The sequence below is a fragment of the Marmota flaviventris genome, chromosome 10 (genome assembly GCF_047511675.1).
Source record: "Marmota flaviventris isolate mMarFla1 chromosome 10, mMarFla1.hap1, whole genome shotgun sequence".
Taxonomy (NCBI): Eukaryota; Metazoa; Chordata; class Mammalia; order Rodentia; family Sciuridae; genus Marmota; species Marmota flaviventris.
The window spans coordinates 43,821,735-43,839,937 of record NC_092507.1 but is presented as its reverse complement, the minus strand read 5'-3'; the positions used below and the strand labels follow the sequence as shown (position 1 = coordinate 43,839,937).

General features: G+C 40.0%; 1 protein-coding gene across 2 annotated transcripts in view; it reads left to right on the top strand.

Moving 5' to 3' along the window:
• The first annotated feature begins 1,127 nt into the window (after positions 1-1,127).
• Usp24 (ubiquitin specific peptidase 24) overlaps positions 1,128-18,203 on the top strand; it is a 133,709-nt gene continuing 116,633 nt past the window's right edge. For both annotated transcript variants that reach the window (XM_071617878.1, XM_027944930.2), the window contains exon 1: positions 1,128-1,911. In XM_071617878.1, the coding sequence (XP_071473979.1) occupies positions 1,591-1,911 (321 nt within the window). In that variant the 5' untranslated portion in view covers positions 1,128-1,590. The remainder of the gene's footprint in view (positions 1,912-18,203) is intronic.

Sequence of the window (18,203 nt, the reverse complement as noted above, 5' to 3'; positions counted from 1 at the left end):
TAGTAAGTCCAATTGCTGGTTCTTATAAATGTAGGTGGCAAGTGTCTAGGCGGAAAGGGTTCGTAGTCTAGGGGGAAAGGTGCTAGCTCAAATACAACGAAATTCTCTGGGTGTGCTGCCACTAACTTAAGGTTTCGGGTAAGTGGAGATCCTAGTAAGTGCTGGGTTGGAAACAGAAGTGGTTTGATTGGATGAGAAAGATTAGCTGGTCAACTTCTGGTTGAGGAAGACACCAGGATGGCAGCATTAGCAGCTGCAACTCAATTTACCAAGAACACAGTGAGAACGAAATGGCATCAAGGCCTTGGGAGAGGGTGGGGAAAGTACCCTAGGAGTAACCTGAATTGGAACAAATTGAAGGGGGAAACCCCGCCAGAGTCAGGACTTAGATGGGGAGGCGAAGGGGGTCAACAAAATGGCCCCAGAACGTCAATGGGCAAGGTGGAAAGAGAAAGCAAAGGAAGCAAACCTTTAGAGGGGGAGGGGACGCTGAAACACAGAAACCGGGATGGGGTGCTCCCCAAAGAGGTAATCGTGACCCCAAGACTGCGGTAGAAACTTGGTAGGTGGTCAGCACCAGGATGGGACACGTTCAGGGTTCCAGTGCGTCTGTGGCTGGAGGGTAATGCAGTCTGCGTCTTCAAGTTTTTCATACACGGCACTGGGGTTTTGATTTCGGGCCGAATCGAATCGTCTCCGGGGGATTTCAGCATAAGAGTTTGGTAACCAAAGTCGTCAAAACTGGGGGTTCATTTCAACCGGTGTTAGGGGTCTTCGGGGAGGGCCGGGGACGCCGGGGTGGAGGGCACGTGGGGGCGGCGTGCGCGGTCTGGGCAGGCAGGTCTGTGGGCGGCGGCGAACCGGATTCCGGCAGCGCCGCGGGTGAATTTCCTTCAGGACTGCGGCGCGCTCCGGGAAGGGGTGAAGGTGGACCAGCGCGGCGGCGGCGGGGCCTCCGGGATGGGGGCGTCTCGGGCCGCGCCGCTCCGGGAGGGGCCCGGTGGCGGCTCCGAGTGCCAGGGCGGAGGCTCGGCCGGCTCGGGGGACCGTGGCGACGCTCCGCGCGGCAAGCCGCGCTCCGCTTCGGCCCCTCCCGTCCCGGGGGAACCTGTTGCCGGAGAAAGGGGCGGGCGGAGGCGAAGACGGCGGACCCTCCCTCTCCTCTGGTCCGACCGCCCGGCAGCCCTTTCACCCCTCACACGCTCCGCGCCGCGACTCCTCCCTCCGCTCCTTTATTAAAAACAACAACAACATCACACGGCCTCCACCACCCAGCGCCTGGGAAGAGCCCCGCGGCCGCGGCTCGTGCCGCTTCCGGGAGCGGAGGCGCGGCCGCGCGCCGGGAGGAGGAGCAGGCCAACATGGCGGCGCGCAGGGCTGGGCCGGATCGCCGCCGCGCCTGAGCGCCCTACCGCCTCGACTCGGCTCGCAGCGCCCACGCCCGCACCCAACCTGGCCCGGCGGCTGCGGAGCACGCGGGGCAGGAGCGCAGGGGCCCACTTGGGCGCGGGGGCGGCGCCGCGCGGCCCGCCAGGCCCGGGACCCGCAGCTTAGCGGCTCGCCGGCCGGCGCAGCCCGGAGGCCCGAGCCATGGAATCAGAGGAGGAGCAGCACATGACCACGCTGCTGTGCATGGGCTTCTCGGACCCCGCCACCATCCGCAAGGCCCTCCGCCTGGCCAAGAACGACATCAACGAGGCCGTGGCGCTGCTCACCAACGAGCGGCCGGGCCTCGACTACGGCGGCTATGAGCCCATGGACAGCGGCGGCGGCCCCAGCCCCGGGCCCGGCGGGGTCCCGCGGGGCGACGGCGGCGGGGACAGCGGTGGCGGCCCCTCCCGCGGCGGGAGCACCGGAGGTGGGGGCGGCTTCGACCCCCCGCCCGCCTACCACGAGGTCGTGGACGCGGAGGTGAGGTGGGCGTCCCCCGATCCCCGCGGGAGAGGCCGCCGGGCTGGAGTCCCGTGGGCAGGGGACACACCCCGCCGGCCTTGTATGGGGAGGGAGTATTCGACGGGGACTGTAATGGGAGTGTGTGTGGCGGGGGTGGGGGGCACACTGAGAATAGAGCCCCGGCTTCATTCGGGGACGGAGGTAAATTGGGGTCAGGTGGGAGAGGGACTTTTGGGGGAGGAGTCCGAAGGGGAGTTCCGGATGTGGAGCCGGACAGCCTGTAGCGGTGAGGAGGGGGTCTCCTGGTTCCGCACGCCCACGCTGTGGGCAGGGGTCGGGCTGGGAACCAGGGTGCAGACCTAGCCTGACATTCGCCTGGAGCCGTAGATCTGAAGGACTTGCGTGTGGGGTCAGAAATGGGTACTGGAAGACCAGGTTGGAGTGAAGGATTGCGAGAAACTCCAGGTTCGGACTCAGAAAAGGTGGGATGGTCCAGCCAGAGTAGTGGCCTGTCTTTGCTAGGGTCAGAGGAAGGCTGTTGGGATTAGGAATGGTTTTGGGGTTTTTAGTCAAGGGTTTGGAGAAGAGGACGTTGACCAGGGTCTAAAATGAACAGGGACTGGGCAGAGGCCAGGAACCACAGGAATTCATAAAAGGTCGGAAGGAGGCTCAACTGTAATATGGTGTGAGGTTTTACTAAGGTCCGGTAGGTATCAAGGCGTGTAGTGGGGATTGGTAAGAGGCTTGGCCAGGAACGGGAGCTGGGGAGGGACCAGGCAGTAATGAGGGCTGAAATTGGAGAATGAAGCTGGGACCCAGCCTGGAGGGGAAACGCTGGCCATAGGAAACGTCAGAAATGAGGGGAAACTAGACTGGGTAAGGGGAGAGTGATATGGAGAGATACTGGAGTGAGAAGGAGTCTGTTAAGAAGGGGCTGGCAGTGGCCTTGCTCAGAAATCTAGAGTGGAGAAAACTAGGCCTTTTAAATTTCGGATGTGACCAAAGAACATGGGAGATGACAGACTTGTAGTAAAATGAGGGAAAACAACCCGAAGCAGCAGTACTTACGATTAATTACTTTGCAGAAAAATGACAGCTCATGGCAGGAAATTTGGTTAGATTCATTGGATAGTGCATTTCAGGGTCCAGGAGCTCTCTTTGGCCTGACCATAAGAACACAGATCTTAAGTTAGAGGGCTTGTGTTTTTAGACAGAAAAATGAATTTGGATAATTCTTAATGAAGCTAAGTCTTCTAAAAGAATTTTTCCTGAGCAATGTTATGTCCATTTGCAGCAGTTGCTCAGGCTGAAGGTGGCACCTGGGAAAAGATGTCAGTTAAAAAAGACCCTGTTTCTGCACAAGGTTTTTTTTTTATTTTGTTTTGTTTTCAGACATTGACATATTTGCTCCATGGCCCTCTGTTACCCAGTAACTCAGCTGTGTCATGTCATTGACTAGTATATGGAAATAAAGACTTATTCCTAGTTTGGGAATTTTAAAAAATTTCTGTTAAGTAACTACTTACGCCACGTTAAGAAATCCATTAGTTTACTGTCTGCATTTAAGACTTACACAGAATCAGGGATGGCTCTTGCATCTTGTCAGGTGAATAACTGAGGAGTTTACAATCAAGAAAAATCCAGAGACACTCTTTCTGAAGCAGTATCAGTTCTTAGTTTCCCCTTGACCTGTAGATTTGGTCTAGGCAAGGCTGCACCATTTACTTTTGAGAGTGGAAGAGAGCTGCTGATAGGGGCTGCCCTACCCCTAAGTATACTGGCAGACCTGCAGGGTGATACTTACCTAACACATGGGATCCTGGTGAGAATGTTTAATCCAGAGTTTGCTTCTGTGGTTTAAAAAATCTTCATGCCTGCCACCTTTCTGCTTGTGTATTCTTGCTGTAGAGAGTAGGAAATTAAGGCTTTTGATTCTCGGAAATGGAATAGGATTGTTTATGGATGTCTATAGCATGTCAGCTCTGTATTAGGTGTTTTATATATTTTATTAATCCTCAATGGAATATTACTATTTTGATTAGTAGCAGAACTTGAATTTGAACCCAGGTCTGTCATATCAAAAGCCAGTGTGCTTTCCACTGTTATCAACTCATGGTTTAGGACTAAATTCATTTGGTAGCAGTACAGATAACAAGGAAAAATACAGGGAAAAGAGACAAGTTTTGCTGTTACTTTGCAAGTCTAGAAATGATGTGGTGAGCACCTAATCAAGGTATCAGGGCTAGAATGAATGAAAGGAGAATCATAGGGGTTTTTTTTTTAGAGCAGAAAATAAGAAATTAATAATTAGTTCATCTCCTTTGTTTTACTGATACAGCCTTTCAGGCCCCAAAGGGGAAGTGGCATATCTCTAGAGTCAGCTAATAGAAGAGGTGGAGTTAGAACTCAGGCCTCTCTCTCAAGCCAGTGCTTTTCCTACCAGCAAGCTAGAACAATATGCAGTAATGAGTTAAAGGGAAAGAAGAAAAGAAAGGGGTAAAAAAGTAGTTAAAGATTGTCCGCTTAATTTTATTTCTAAAAAATGAATACTTTATTTAAAATTATATATATATTTCTCTTTTGTATGTATGACATTTTAGTTTCAGTGTGTTCTTAAAAATGTTTGAGAATACATAGAATGACATCTAATTGGTTAAATAGAAAAAAATACAGCTCAGTGGTATAGTGTGTGCTTAGCATGTGCAAGGCCCTCGATTTGATCCCCGGCACCACACACAGACACATATACAGAAAAAAGATTTGATTTATTTTATGTTTGTAGTGTGGGGACAGCAGTGATTTTCACATTCAGTAAACATTTAATACCTACCATGGCCCAGGGGCAGGGAATAGAGTGTCCAACAGAACATAGAGTTTACATTCTAGTGGATATTAGTCCACAGCTCTCATTTTACAAGAGGTGACCTCCCAAGGTCATGTGATGAGTTAGGGAAATCAGTTTAGTAATTCAGGGCCGCGCTATAATTAGAATTTGGCTTAAAAATCATAATTTGGAAAAGTAAAAGCAGTTAATTTCTGTTTCAGCAGAAGCAAGGAGATTGCATTTAGAGAGACCTAGATATCTAGCAAAACACGTGGAACTGCGTAAAAAACCACCTTTTTAATAACTTCCAATTAAGTAAAGCTTCACAGAAAAGCTATGTTTGGTTCTTACTAGAATTGTTGAATATTGAAATAGATATAGTTTTTAGTTTCTCTGGGTCTCAACTGGACTTTGAGAAGCTCTCTGATTTTGATTTTGAATAGTATTACTTTAGAACCATTCTATGGTAGATAGGAATCTGTTCTATTATTACCAAGAATGAGACCTCACAGCTGCTCTAAATAACTTCTCCTGATCTTTAGCAGCCCTACTGTCAGAACTCACCACTGATACTTGTGGCTAATAGGAACCCCTCTGACCATTCTAAGTGCTATCCCCCAATTCTGCTCTCCAGAGCCCTGATGTTGGTCCCTGTGATCCTGCCCAGGGGATTAGTGGAAATCTGAAGCAGATATCCTGAAACTCTTATAAAACTTTAACAATTATGGAATGTATCATATATACACACACACACACACATTTATATATATATCTCCCAAAAATTTAAATCACATTTATAGGTCTTTAACTTACCCCATTTCTACCCTCCACCCCTTTGGTAGTAAGTGTAAGTTATAAGTGAGATTTATATTAAAATTAATAACAATCCTAGTGTAATTGTGGAGAAAATATCAAATGAGCACATTTTAGTTAACCATTAGTGATTTGAAGTTTAAATATATATAACTTGTCATTTGTAATTTAAAAAACAATTAAAGGGTTTTTTGTTTGTTTGTTTTGGTACTGGAGATTTAATCCAGGAGCAATTTACCACTGAGCTACATCCCCAGCCCTTTTTATTTTGAGACAGAATCCCACTGAGTTGCTAAACTGGCCTTGAACTTGCAATCCTCCTTTCTCAGCCTCCCAAATTGCTGGGATTACAAGCATGTGCCTGGCTCCATTTAAAGGTTTTGAGTAAAAAATAAAGTAATTCCTCAACTCAATTGAAAGTAGATGAAATAAAAATAGGAAATCTGAAGGGTGAATCAACAGCTAGGTACAGTGACTCACACCTGAAATCCTAGCAGCTTGGGAGGCTGAGGCAGTAGGATAGCACGTTCAAAGCCATCTTCAACAACTGAGCACAACCTTAAGCAATTTAGTAAGACCCTGTCTTAAAATAAAAAGGGTTGGGGATGTGGCTCCATGATTAAGTGCCTCTGGGTTCAATCCCTGGTACAAAAAAAAAAAAAAAAAAAAGCCTAATTTTAAAACTGTTTCTTTTAGTTGTCAGTGGATCTTTTATTTATTTCTATGTGGTGCTGAGAATTGACCAAGGCCTCACACATGCCAGGCAAGCGCTCTACCACTGAGCCACAACTCTAGCCCCATAACCTAGTTTTTGAAATAAGAATTTCTCTATGATCATTGTATGTATCTACTTTGGGAATTAAGACTGTGAGTTCATCTAAGGGTTGAATTCTCACCTTGTAATTACCTGGTTATTTGCTTTTAGAATGAAAGTAATTTGGCATAAAGGAAGTACCTTTTGTATGTTGTAAGTGCTTAATTCTAGTGAAATCATTGTAGATCATGACAGCTTTATATAGCATAATATTAGTAGCCTAAATTTTGAAACCTTTTCCAGTACTGGAAAAGTAAATACAATGGTTTAATAATTTGAGAAAAAGGTTTCTAGTAGGAAAATATGTGCATGTACTTACATATGTATATGACTACTACTGCCTAGATAGTGTACGATGTTCATTTGAATCTGAGTGTGAAAAATTTTTTTTTTCATTTTCAATAAGAAAGTATTAAAAAGATCTAGTAGAATCCTTCAAATCTAAAGTTCAGTTTTCCAGGAAACTTTTCATATTTGGAATACCAGAGAGAAATAAGAATATATAAATAAATGACCACTTTTCAGATAAATTCATAAATTTCATTTTTGCTTAAACTTCATTTATATATGTATGTATTTTGTGGTGATGGGGATTGAATCTAGGGTGCTCTGCCACTTAGCTACATTCCCAGCCCTTTTTATTTTTTTGTTTTGACGTATGGTCTTTGCTAAATTGGGGCAGCCTTGAACTTGAGATTCTCCTGCCTCAGCCTCTGGAGTTGCTGGGATTACAGTCTTCTCTACTGAGCCCTGCTAAATTTTATTTTAATTTTTTAAACACTTTTAAATAAGACAGTTTGAATAATTTTTAATATTAGGTTTCCTATCAAATTAGAAGGGTTTTGTAGTAGTCCAAACATGAGGTGATAAACTCTTAGAGGCAGGCACATTTGGCAGTAATAGGAATAGCTCAGTGATAAAATAAAGTCTGGAAAACTTTAAAAGCAGTCTAGCTGGTTTATATAGATTTGAAACAGCTTTTTGTGCATCATACCCCTTGGAGGATAACTGTATTTTTAATGATGCCACAGCCAAGAAAACATTCCAATGTGCTCTGTTTAAGAAGGGTCAGGAATGTGTAATATAGCTTAGTAAGTAAGGTTCTAGTGTTTTAAAAAATGGAGAACTTTGGATGCATAAAGAAACAAGCTTCAGATACTTAGAGAATTCAAATATGGGGATATTTCAGTCTGAGGATATTAGCTAGATTTGCAGAGGTTCTACTAAGAAAGTTGAGCTTCATTTTCAAAAGAGTAAATGTGTTTTTTCTTTTTTGTCCTCTCTTCCTATAGGGAGTTTTAGTTTCTTTTTTAATCTTGTATTTCTCATTCTCATGATTATCAAAGGAATTTTTACTGTTTAATATTGTCACAATTTTCAGTCAAATTGATTGATAAACTTTTTGTTAAGCTCATATTGATAGAAGGTGACAGTGTTCATGTCCATGGTGAGTTCTTGGCAAAGTATTTTTATAGCCATTTTGGTTTTGTGTTGCTTTCAGGTTTACTTCTTTGTCCAACAATGAGAATTCTGGCTTCCACCATTGATGGCTTACATTTTTAATTTCTCCTTGTGTGTGTATTGGGTGTGAAGGAAGTAGAATCTACTTGTAGAGATGCTTACCTTAAGCCAGTCAATGGACTATATAGCTATGGATTTGAATTGTTTTTATTTGTTCTGAAGGAAAGAGCTAACATAATTAAGGCAAAATTTTATTGTAATATTTTTTCCAGAAATGAGTGTGTCAGCCATGATGTAGAGGTCTTTGGAACCTTTTCCTAGGGCTGAGTTGAAGACTTGATTGTCCTCTTAGAGATAAGTAGTTCCTTAGGTACTCCATAGTCTGAAGTAAGCTTCATTGTTCCAACTCAGTGGCCTTTCCTGTAGTATCTATCCAGTTATTTGAATTGTGAAATTTGATTGACGTAAAAGTATCTTATAAAAGAATAATTTAATAAACAACATGATACTTGGCATTCTTTATCAGCAGGTTTCCAAAATGGTTTCTGATATTAGTCTAACTCGTTGGTTAGATATTCTATTATCAAGAGTGGTTTCTGCTTAGTGTGCTTTTAGATCCCAGCTTTTCATGAATAGGTCAACATTTCTTTTGCTTTCCTTCTATTCCATTTCTCACTCAATTATATTGTCAATTTGGGTTGAAAATTTTGAAATCTGTGCTTGAAAATCTATAGTGAAGCATTTTGGTAGCGATTTAAAATGTATTTCAGCTCCTAGAAAATATGAAGATATTTTGTAAATGGCAGCACTGTCATTTGTCTTAATTATTCTAGACTTCCTTTACTTTCTGAAACACCTTCCATTTCTTACGCTAAGTAGTTTTCCTTCCCCTACCCTTACTCCTCTGGTTTTGTTCATGTCCATTTTTTCAGTCTTTCTCTGTGCAACAGTGACCCCAGAATGATCTCCTTAAAACACAAGCTTTAACAAAGGATGACTTTGATCACAAATATTTGGTTCTTTATCTCCTATAGATAAAATCTGAACTCTCTTTTAGGTCTCCATACTGGCCTTATCTGCCACCTTCCTGTTCTGTGCTCTCCCTTTTAGGTTAGATGCAGTCACTTCCCCAGTCTTGCCTCTGTCCTCAGCTTCTTATCCACCTGGCTAACTCTAATTCATTCTTCAGGGTGAGCGCAAGTGCCACTTCTCATTAAGGAATACTAGTCTCATACCACTTACATTTCCCCACTGCATTTTGCATACACACCAAATAAAACAATGATGCCATTTAGGTTTAACAAAAGATATTTATATGTACGTATCTTCCCAGTAAGCTTGAGACACAGAACTATTTCTTTTTCTCTCTTTTTCTGTAGTACTCATGGCTTTTGATTAGGTAGAGAGATTGACTGGGTGGATGGATGACAAGAGAATTTTAAATGGAATGAAACAAAAAGCCAAATGGTATTTGAAAGAGTATAATATACCATCGATTTGGGAGACTGTTTGTCTTCAGGGTTCAGTTGATTCTCAGTTTTCTCCTCTATAAAGTGGGCATTTTAGATTGTATCTGTAATTTTTTTTTTCATTAACCCTTTTGAGAAATTAAAAACTATGAGACCAATCATATGTATGAAATTTAAAATAAGCTGATGCTAAAATATTAATACTGTTATTTTGGGGTGATGGGACTACATTCTTCTGAATTTAAAAAGCTTTCTTTAATGTGTTTTTAAAAATTATTATAGACCTTATTAAATACATATTAAAGTAAATAACAGACCACAAACTGGAGTGATTGCCTATTAAAATGGAGTAGTATGGGCTGGGGATGTGGCTCAAGCGGTAGCGTGCTTGCCTGGCATGTGCGGGGCGCTGGGTTCGATCTTCAGCACCACATAAAAAATAAAAAGTAAAGATGTGTGTCCACCGAAAACTAAAAAATAAATATTAAAAAATTCTCTCTTTCTCTCTCTCTCTCTCCCAAATAAGGTACAATATTTAAAAAAAAAATGGAGTAGTTAAAAAGATAATATTGTATGATTCTTAGACTTACATAGATTTCAAAATTACTTGAAGTTTGCAACTGAAGAAAATTAAATATTAAAGAGATTTATTTATTTATCTATTTACTTATTTTTAGTCTAACTGAAGCATAGGAAGGAGTGTTGCTTCTCAGTATATAATTGGGAGTTTAATTTCAAAAGATCTAGAATTCATATTTGATTTTATATAGTTATTTTATAGTTTGTTGTTTTGGTGCTGGGGATTGAAGCCAGACGTACTTTACCATTGAACTACATCTGTAGTCCTTTTTGTTTTTTATTTTGAGATATGGCCTTGCTAAGTTGCCTGGTTTGGCCTTAAACTTGCAATACTGCTTCAGCCTCCTGAGTCACTGGAATTACAGGTGTGCACTACCATATCCAGCATTATTTTATAGTGTCTGGGTATTTCTAACTAAGAAAACCGAGAAGTTGTGAATTAGCAGGAGTTGGCAAATTTGAGTCCAGTGTAAGTTTAAGAGCACTTTTAGTTAGTTTCTCTTCCTGCTCCTTTTCTTCATGCTCCGCCCCACCCCCCAATATCTCACAGCATTTTGACTTTTTATATATGACTCTAGGGTGTTTTGATTGACCCTTGGTTTATCTTCCAGCCTTTGAAGACTCCCAAAGGTCTGTGACTATTTTGAAAACATCTCTCTTTAGAGGTTTTGTTCTTTTTTGATCCAATACAGATGTATGCTAGACTGACACAACCTTCCCTTGTACTTGTGTTCCTGTGACCTGCAATGGTGTTACAGTTGTTGGGCTATTGGTAGCCCCCAGGCACAATCACTCTGCTGTTTTCAAGAATTGTACTCATTTGACTCTTCCTTTCTTGTCTGTTTGAACATTTTTAGGAGGGTGGGACAACTATTTCTGTTATCTCTATTAAAGGGAAAATAAAGAGTTCCCAAATAAAAACACTAGATTTATATCAAGTAATGGTTTAGGTCAAATTCCAGTGGTAATAACAGAGTATAGGAAAACTTCAGAGCATTAGAATAGTTAATTGCCCATTTAACAAACTATCCATTCATTCAGGTTTGTTGTTGTTGTTGTGTCCTGGGCACTGAGGTAGGTGTACAGAGTAAATGCAATGTTGGATGAACCCAGTCTGTCCTTTTTCTGTTGTAGCCTTGAGGCTGGTAGCTTTCTTTTGCCGTAAGTCTAATTAATTATAGTATTTGATTTCAGTAACTAGAACCTTTCAAAAGTTATGGGTTAAACGTAAAAGAGTTTAGATCTATCAAAAGCTTACATGGGGCTAAGATTGTAACTCAGTGGTAGAGCACTTACCTAGCATGTGAAGTATGTAGGTAGTGCCTCAAGAATTTTTTGTGATGTAATTTGATCTAAAGTGTTGTCCACTGCCAAGAAACCAAGTGATGATTTTTTTTTCAAGTATTATTTTTTTAGTGATGTGGAATGTCTAGAATTTGTAGTTATTTGATTGTTAAATGTTGAATATTTATAGGTTGATATTCTCTCAACCTACCTTTTTTAATACTGGTACTAGCTATTTTAATGAAGTTGGGGATATTTGTTGTTGTGAAAGCATAACTATATAAGCTTTTACTAGAATAAAAGAAAGTAGGAACTAGTCTTATTTTAGGCTAGAAATCTCTTAATGACTTTTTTTGGTTTTGATACTGGGGATTGAACTCAGGGCATTCAACCACTGAGCCACATCCTCGCACAATTTTGTATTTTAGAGACAAGGTCTCACTGAGTTGCTTAGGGCCTCGCCATTGCTGAGACTGCCTTTGAACTCATGATCCTCCTGACTCAGCCTCCCGAGCCATTGGGATTACAGGTGTAGGCCATCATGCTGGCCCTCTTAATGACTTTTGATAATTAAAAAAAGAAGTTGCTTTAAAGCAAGAGGAATATTGGAAATTTTTGAAAGACTTCAGATGATGAAAATGGCAGCAATTTTGTAAATGAAAACCTGTCTGGGATTAGTAACATTAGGAATCCTTATTTATTATTAGTATTTTGCTTTTTATGGTCAGCTCTATATTGGCCTGTGCTAAAGTAATACTTTGAAATGTTAGCAATTTTCATTTTGTGAAATTTACTTCTCATGATGTAGTCCTCATTTTGGAATGTTTTGATGAATTATAGTAGCAGCAGATTCTCCTGTATTTCACTAAAGTGACAAAGTATATTAAGAAAATGTCAGATCTCTGTTGATCAACCAGTGTTGTTGAATCTCAGTGTTTAAATTATCCCAGCCAAATATATATATATATATATATATATATATATATATATATATATATATATATATATATATAAAACATAATATATAATATTATATAATATATATATATATTTAGCTGGGATAATTTAAATATATATATCACAATAAAAACAACTGGTTCATAATATGTATACAGATATACTGACATCTTTAGCTGATAACAAGCAAGTTCTATTTATTTTTTATTACTGAGTTTTATGTGTTTGAAGTGTGTCTGTGGAAAAGGAATTCTAAGTATTTGTTAAGAAGAATCAAAGAACAGAAGTGATGCAAAGTGACCTGGGATTCACCCAGTTTTAGTGATTATATATGGGAGAGATATTAAGACTACTTAGCAAGATATACTCTATAGAAAAAAAAATTATTTGTAAACTGGATGTGTTTCCAGCTATTCCCACTCCTTGTTCCAGTAAATAAAAAGTTCTGACTTAATTTAAGAATTAAAATTGAAGATTTGTTTCAGAGTTGGAAGAGAACATGGATTCTTGGGGTGTTAAGTCTTATCATTTGGGGATGAGAATCTTGACTCTTGGCTCATTAGCAGAGTCAGGATGGGAATTCAGCCTTCTGTGTTTTGTTTACTTTTCCACCCATTCTTTTTGACCTGAGGAAGTATTTGACAATAGGTCATCTTTAATATATCCTTCCTCAGAAACTTTGTGTATTTTAATCATCATCACTTCTTTGTTAGCTGTAGTTTGAGTTGGGGGGCATAGTTGCCATTGAATTCTCTGCTGCTTTCTCATTCATCGTTTTTTATCTTTGCAGTTATTCATAAGCTCATAAGGGTGGTGGGAGCTGAGGAGGCTGAGCAGCCACCATCACCTGTGAAGTGCTGGGTCAGGCTGTCCACTTAACCCTGGACTACTGCCCCGCTCACTGCCTAAAGTCTATCCACACACAGTTGGACATGGGTATTTGATAGTTAGTGCACAAATCTCTTGAAATAAATAGTCTAATTTTATAGTTGTTTCGGACACGACACAGGCTTTGGTTCCTTAAAATTGCCTTTTTGTTCTCTATGTATTAAACACACTGATTATCACCTGGGGTGTATAATACACTTTCAGGTTTGAATTAAACATTTTTAAAGTTATTGTATTAAAACCAACACTTGGCCTAGATTGCATATTTTAATGAGCCCAGAAATAATACAGTATGTATAGATGAACCTTTGGAGAACACTTCTAAAAACTAGGCGTAAAATATGTCAGATCCTTTTATGACCCCATGCATGTGCATGTGCCCTTTTTCCTACTTGGCATGCCCTCCTCTCTCCCCAACTCTTGCCATATTGGACCCTAGGAGTTAATCCGTAACTCTGTCTATGTGGCATCAACTTGATCCTGCCTTTTATCCTTTCTCTACAAAAGTAGATTTAACACAGGCTTGCAGTTGGCAGAGGTAGGTTAGGAACACCTCCTTATTTCCTCTAGACTCTAAAGGCTGACATGCCCAGTCTTCTTAATCACTTTGCTCCTAGTTTTCTCTTGGGGCTTGGTGGAGCATAACCTTCCCATTATTCTGCCTCCCATTTGTTCTCCCTTCCTCCCTAGTTAGAAGTCCCTTCTTGAATTTGAATGGAAGCCCTTACATGACATAGCATTTATTCCATTGTATTGATTCTGTTCTGCTATTTATCACCCATAATGAGTTATGATTCCTTTGAGGAATGGGTCTGGTTATCTGTGTTTTCCATAAAGTCCAAGGTAACACTTGACATAGGAGGTGCTAAGTTAAATGAAAGAGTCAGTTCTGGTAAATATTTAGTTTGTATCATCATTAAGAAGTAACATTTCCCTCTACCTAGATTAGGTTATGCAGAGGGAAGGGGTGGGAGGGAAGGGGAGGGAATGTGGGGATAGGAAAGATAATAGAATGAAACAGACATTATTACTGTATGTATATATGTTATTGTATATATATATGTTACTGCATGACCTATATGATTCTGTGACATGTACACTTAGAAAAATGAGAAATTATATCCTATCTATGTATGATATATCAAAGTACATAAATGCATTCTAGTGTCATGTATAACTAATTAAAACAAATTAAAAAATTAAAAAAAGAAGTAACATTTCTTCCACTTGAATATCAAATAGCCTCTTAAAACTAATCTTGCCTAAAAGTTTACACCACAGCTTGACTGTAACATAAGTTTTTTTAGTAGTCTATTAGCATATTTCTGTTGCAGTGTTTAATCTAGTATTATTATTTGTGGGAAGGGACTTTAAAAAAATTATTGCTGTTGTCTTTATAATTGACTCAATTCTGATATAACACATTAATTAAATTTGAGCTTAGGTATTCTGTACCCTTCCCTTTGCTTTATGTGTTTTCTTGAGCTTACAGAAAAATATCATACACAAGAAAGAACATAATAGACACTTAAAAGTAAAATGAAGAACACTTTTTAGTTTTTAGTAGGACTATTTGCTAGTCTGTTTCTATACAGCTTTGTTGTGTGACTTATTTGAGCTCTGGTTCAGTAAGTAGAAATTAGTTTGCCGAGATTGTCATTTAAAACAGGAAACTGATTTTTAGTGTTGTTTTTATTTTAGATTGCCATATTTGTTTCCTTTAAAATAATGATTATTGTTGTTACTATTAATCCAGTGAGTTTATTTTGAAGTAAAGCTGTTGAGACACTTGATTCTCCCCTTATCTTTCCTCAACCCAATATAAAAAAGGTGTGTGGGGGATTTGGGGGGAGTAGGAGGAGGAAAATTATAGTAGTATAGTAACCATTTGTTCAACACTGAACAAATACTCAAATGTCTTTGTCTCTTGTCTGACCTGGGAAAGCTAAGATACAGCCCCAACTTTCAAGGAGTTCATAGCCTTGCAGTGCCCTGAAGAGTGGGAAGAGGGCCAACTCTAGATCAGATCACTTGGGTTGCTTTTTTAGAATTGCTGGTCCCTATAAGATCTCTAGCTGTCACAGGAGATTCTGACAGAGTGAAGAGAAATGGATAAAGTACTGAAATGTTTAGAAATAGTCAGCTACAAATCCAAAGTGGGTATAATTTGATTTATGTAATAGATGTATTTTCCCCAAGATTTTATCTTTAATAATTTCCATCCTACAGAAAAGTTTTTAAAAAAAATACATTGAATACTTGCATACCCTTCTCATTGATTCAACACTAGAGACATTCTGTCACATTTCTTTCTTTCCTCTGTCTCAAAAGGCACACCTGAAATTTCTGAAAATAAAAATAAGTTGTTATGACATTTGATTCCTGAATATTTCAGGATGTATCCTCTAAGGACAAAGATGCTTTTCTGCAAAACTGCAGTCCTATTTTCTTGCCAAGGGAATTTAACATTAATACAATAAGCATTTATTAATTAGTTCATATTTAGATTTCCCTAGTTGTATTAAAAATATTCTCTATTGCCTTTTTAAAAAATAATTTAGGATTGAATCAGAGATTATGTATTTGATTTGAATATCATGTTTTTAAATCTAGATTCTACAGTGATGTATCTTTTTAGTCTATACTTTGACATTGTTGAAAAGTTTAACCCAATTTTCTTATTGTATTTTTAAAAATTCACAATTGAATCATTTTAAATACAAAGGGCAATTTTATTATCTGTTAGGGTAATAAGGAAAACTGAACAAAAATAACTTCTTTCATTTTATGATTTGTTTTGCCTTAGTAAGATTTTGTGTGGGTGGAGGGGTACTGGAGTTGAACTCAGGGGCACTCTGCCACTGAGCCACATCCCCAGCTCTTTTTTGAATGAACTTGTGATCCTATGTCAGCCTACCAAGCTTCTGGGGATTACAGGCACATGCGCCACGGTGCCCAGCCCTTAGTAAGATTTAAAAAAATTTTTTTTGCAGTACTAGGAATGGAACCTGGGGTGCTATACCACTGAGCTATGTTCCCCACCCTTTTTAAAATTTTATGTTGAGACAGAATCTTGCTAAGTTGCCCAGGCTGGCTCTGATCTCGGCTTCCCAAGTTGCTGCCTAGCATGGTGGCGCATGCCTGTGATCTCAGTGGCTTCAGAGACAGGAGAATCAAGAATTCAAAGCCAGCCTCAGCAATGGCAAGGTGCTAAGCAACTCAATGAGACCTTACCCCCAAGTAAAATACAAAAAAGGGCTGGGAATGTGTCTCAGTGCTTGAGTGCTCTTGAGTTCAATCCCCAATTCCCCACCCCCCAATTAGAGGTGAGCCACCGCACCTGGCTTAAGATTGCATTTTAAATAATCTTTATTTTTTATTGGATTTTAGCATTTTTAGAGCCAGACTGGGTCTTTGCTATATAGGTAAACATTTTCATTTTAAGAGAGAAAACTGAGGGATGAAGATACCAAGTCTTGCATCTGACAATGTCTGGAGATCTTTTTGATTGTTAGACTAAAGGGATACTACTGGCACCTAGTAGGTGGAAGCTAGGGGTACTGCTAAATGTCCTGCAGTATACAGAATAGTCCCCTCATTATCCAGCCTAAAATGTCAATATTCATGGTTAAGAAACCTTGGTCTGATCTGCCCAGCTAATAATGGTGGGACTTAAATCCACATTTCTTGACTTTCAGTTCTGTGTTCTTTCCACACACAAAAACTGCTGTGCCTTGCTTTCTTTCCCTTTCATTTCCCCACCTTTGACATCCACATCTTTACTTTGGATCTTTTTGTTAAGCCTGATGAATTATTCTTTGCTATAAGGTTAAGGCAAGTTAGAACATATTGCTTGATGGAAGCTAAAGAGGAAAAAGAAAAAGAAAGGTGTGTGTTGGGTGGGGGGATGTCTCCTGAAAATCAAAGGGGGATCAGTAGAGGAAAGAGACCAATGGGTGGGAGGTGGGGGAGGGAAGTGGGGAGAGCTGGGAAGTGATAGTGGCCCAATTATGTTGTTATATTGTACGCATGTATGAGTATGTAACAACTCCCATCAGTATGTACAACTAGAATGCATCAATTAAAAAATAGGGAAAAACATTGCTTGAGAGAACATGAAGTATCTTTCTAAAAAGATATTTCAGAAATGCTTTCTTGACATTCTACTCCTTTAAGTAAAATATTTGTGCAGAATAACCTTTTAAGAGCAATTTAGATAATCATAATAGCACTTTACTTTGTTTATTTGACGTTTGAGTTTACAGAGCGTTTTCACATACATTATCTTATCCAGTGCTCACAAAACTCTGGTTAACACACAGCAGTTAACACAGCAAATGGTATTTTTCTTTCACAAGTTAGGAAATGAAGGTTCACAGAATAACATCTCATCTAACTGTGGTTAGGTAGGTATTAGCCAGAATGACTTGGAGGCAGATTTCATTTGAACTTTGATCTGCAAAAAAAGGGAACAAACAATCTCATAGTGACCTAAGTGCTTGGTCACTAGACCTTTTCAAGCAGAGATTCTGGGATATTGCTGGAGATGTTGTACAGGCCTTTATGTATCAAATAAAAGTGTAGACACTGGAACAGAATAGATGATTATATTCAGCTCTTCTTTGAGTGAGATCATCTAATTGGGAAACTAAACTTATAAATAAATAAAGTTTAATAAAATTCAGTATTTAATGCTATGGGGATAGAAGTAAGTTCTTTAAACCTGCCACATTCTCTGGAGGAACAGAGCACACACATAGTTCTCCATGCTGAGATCTCCAAGCAGAAGTGAATAGAGAGCATGCTATCCTGAGTGGGTGGTATGACCAGAGCTGGGTTTTTTTGTTTGTTTGTTTGTTTTTGATAGATTATTCTGAGAAGGTCATATCTGAACAAAGTCCTGAAGAAGATGCAATATAGGAGGGAAATGTGCTCTTAGTTAGGTGTTGGCAGACCTGTCTGTAAAGGCTCAGTGGGCCCTATAGTCTTATAGCAATTCAACCCTGCTGTTGTCATATTAAAGCAGCCACAGGTGATCCGCATTAAAAAAATGAGTAGGTCTGTGTTCCAGTAACAAAGGAAGGAAGGAAGGGAGGGAGGGAGGACGGCCGGACCAGACAGTAGACAGTACTTTGTCAGTTTCAGCTTTAAGTAGAAGGAACACCTCATGTGAAGACTTGAATAGGAACAGGGCTGGCATGCTTCAAGAGTAGCAGGGAGG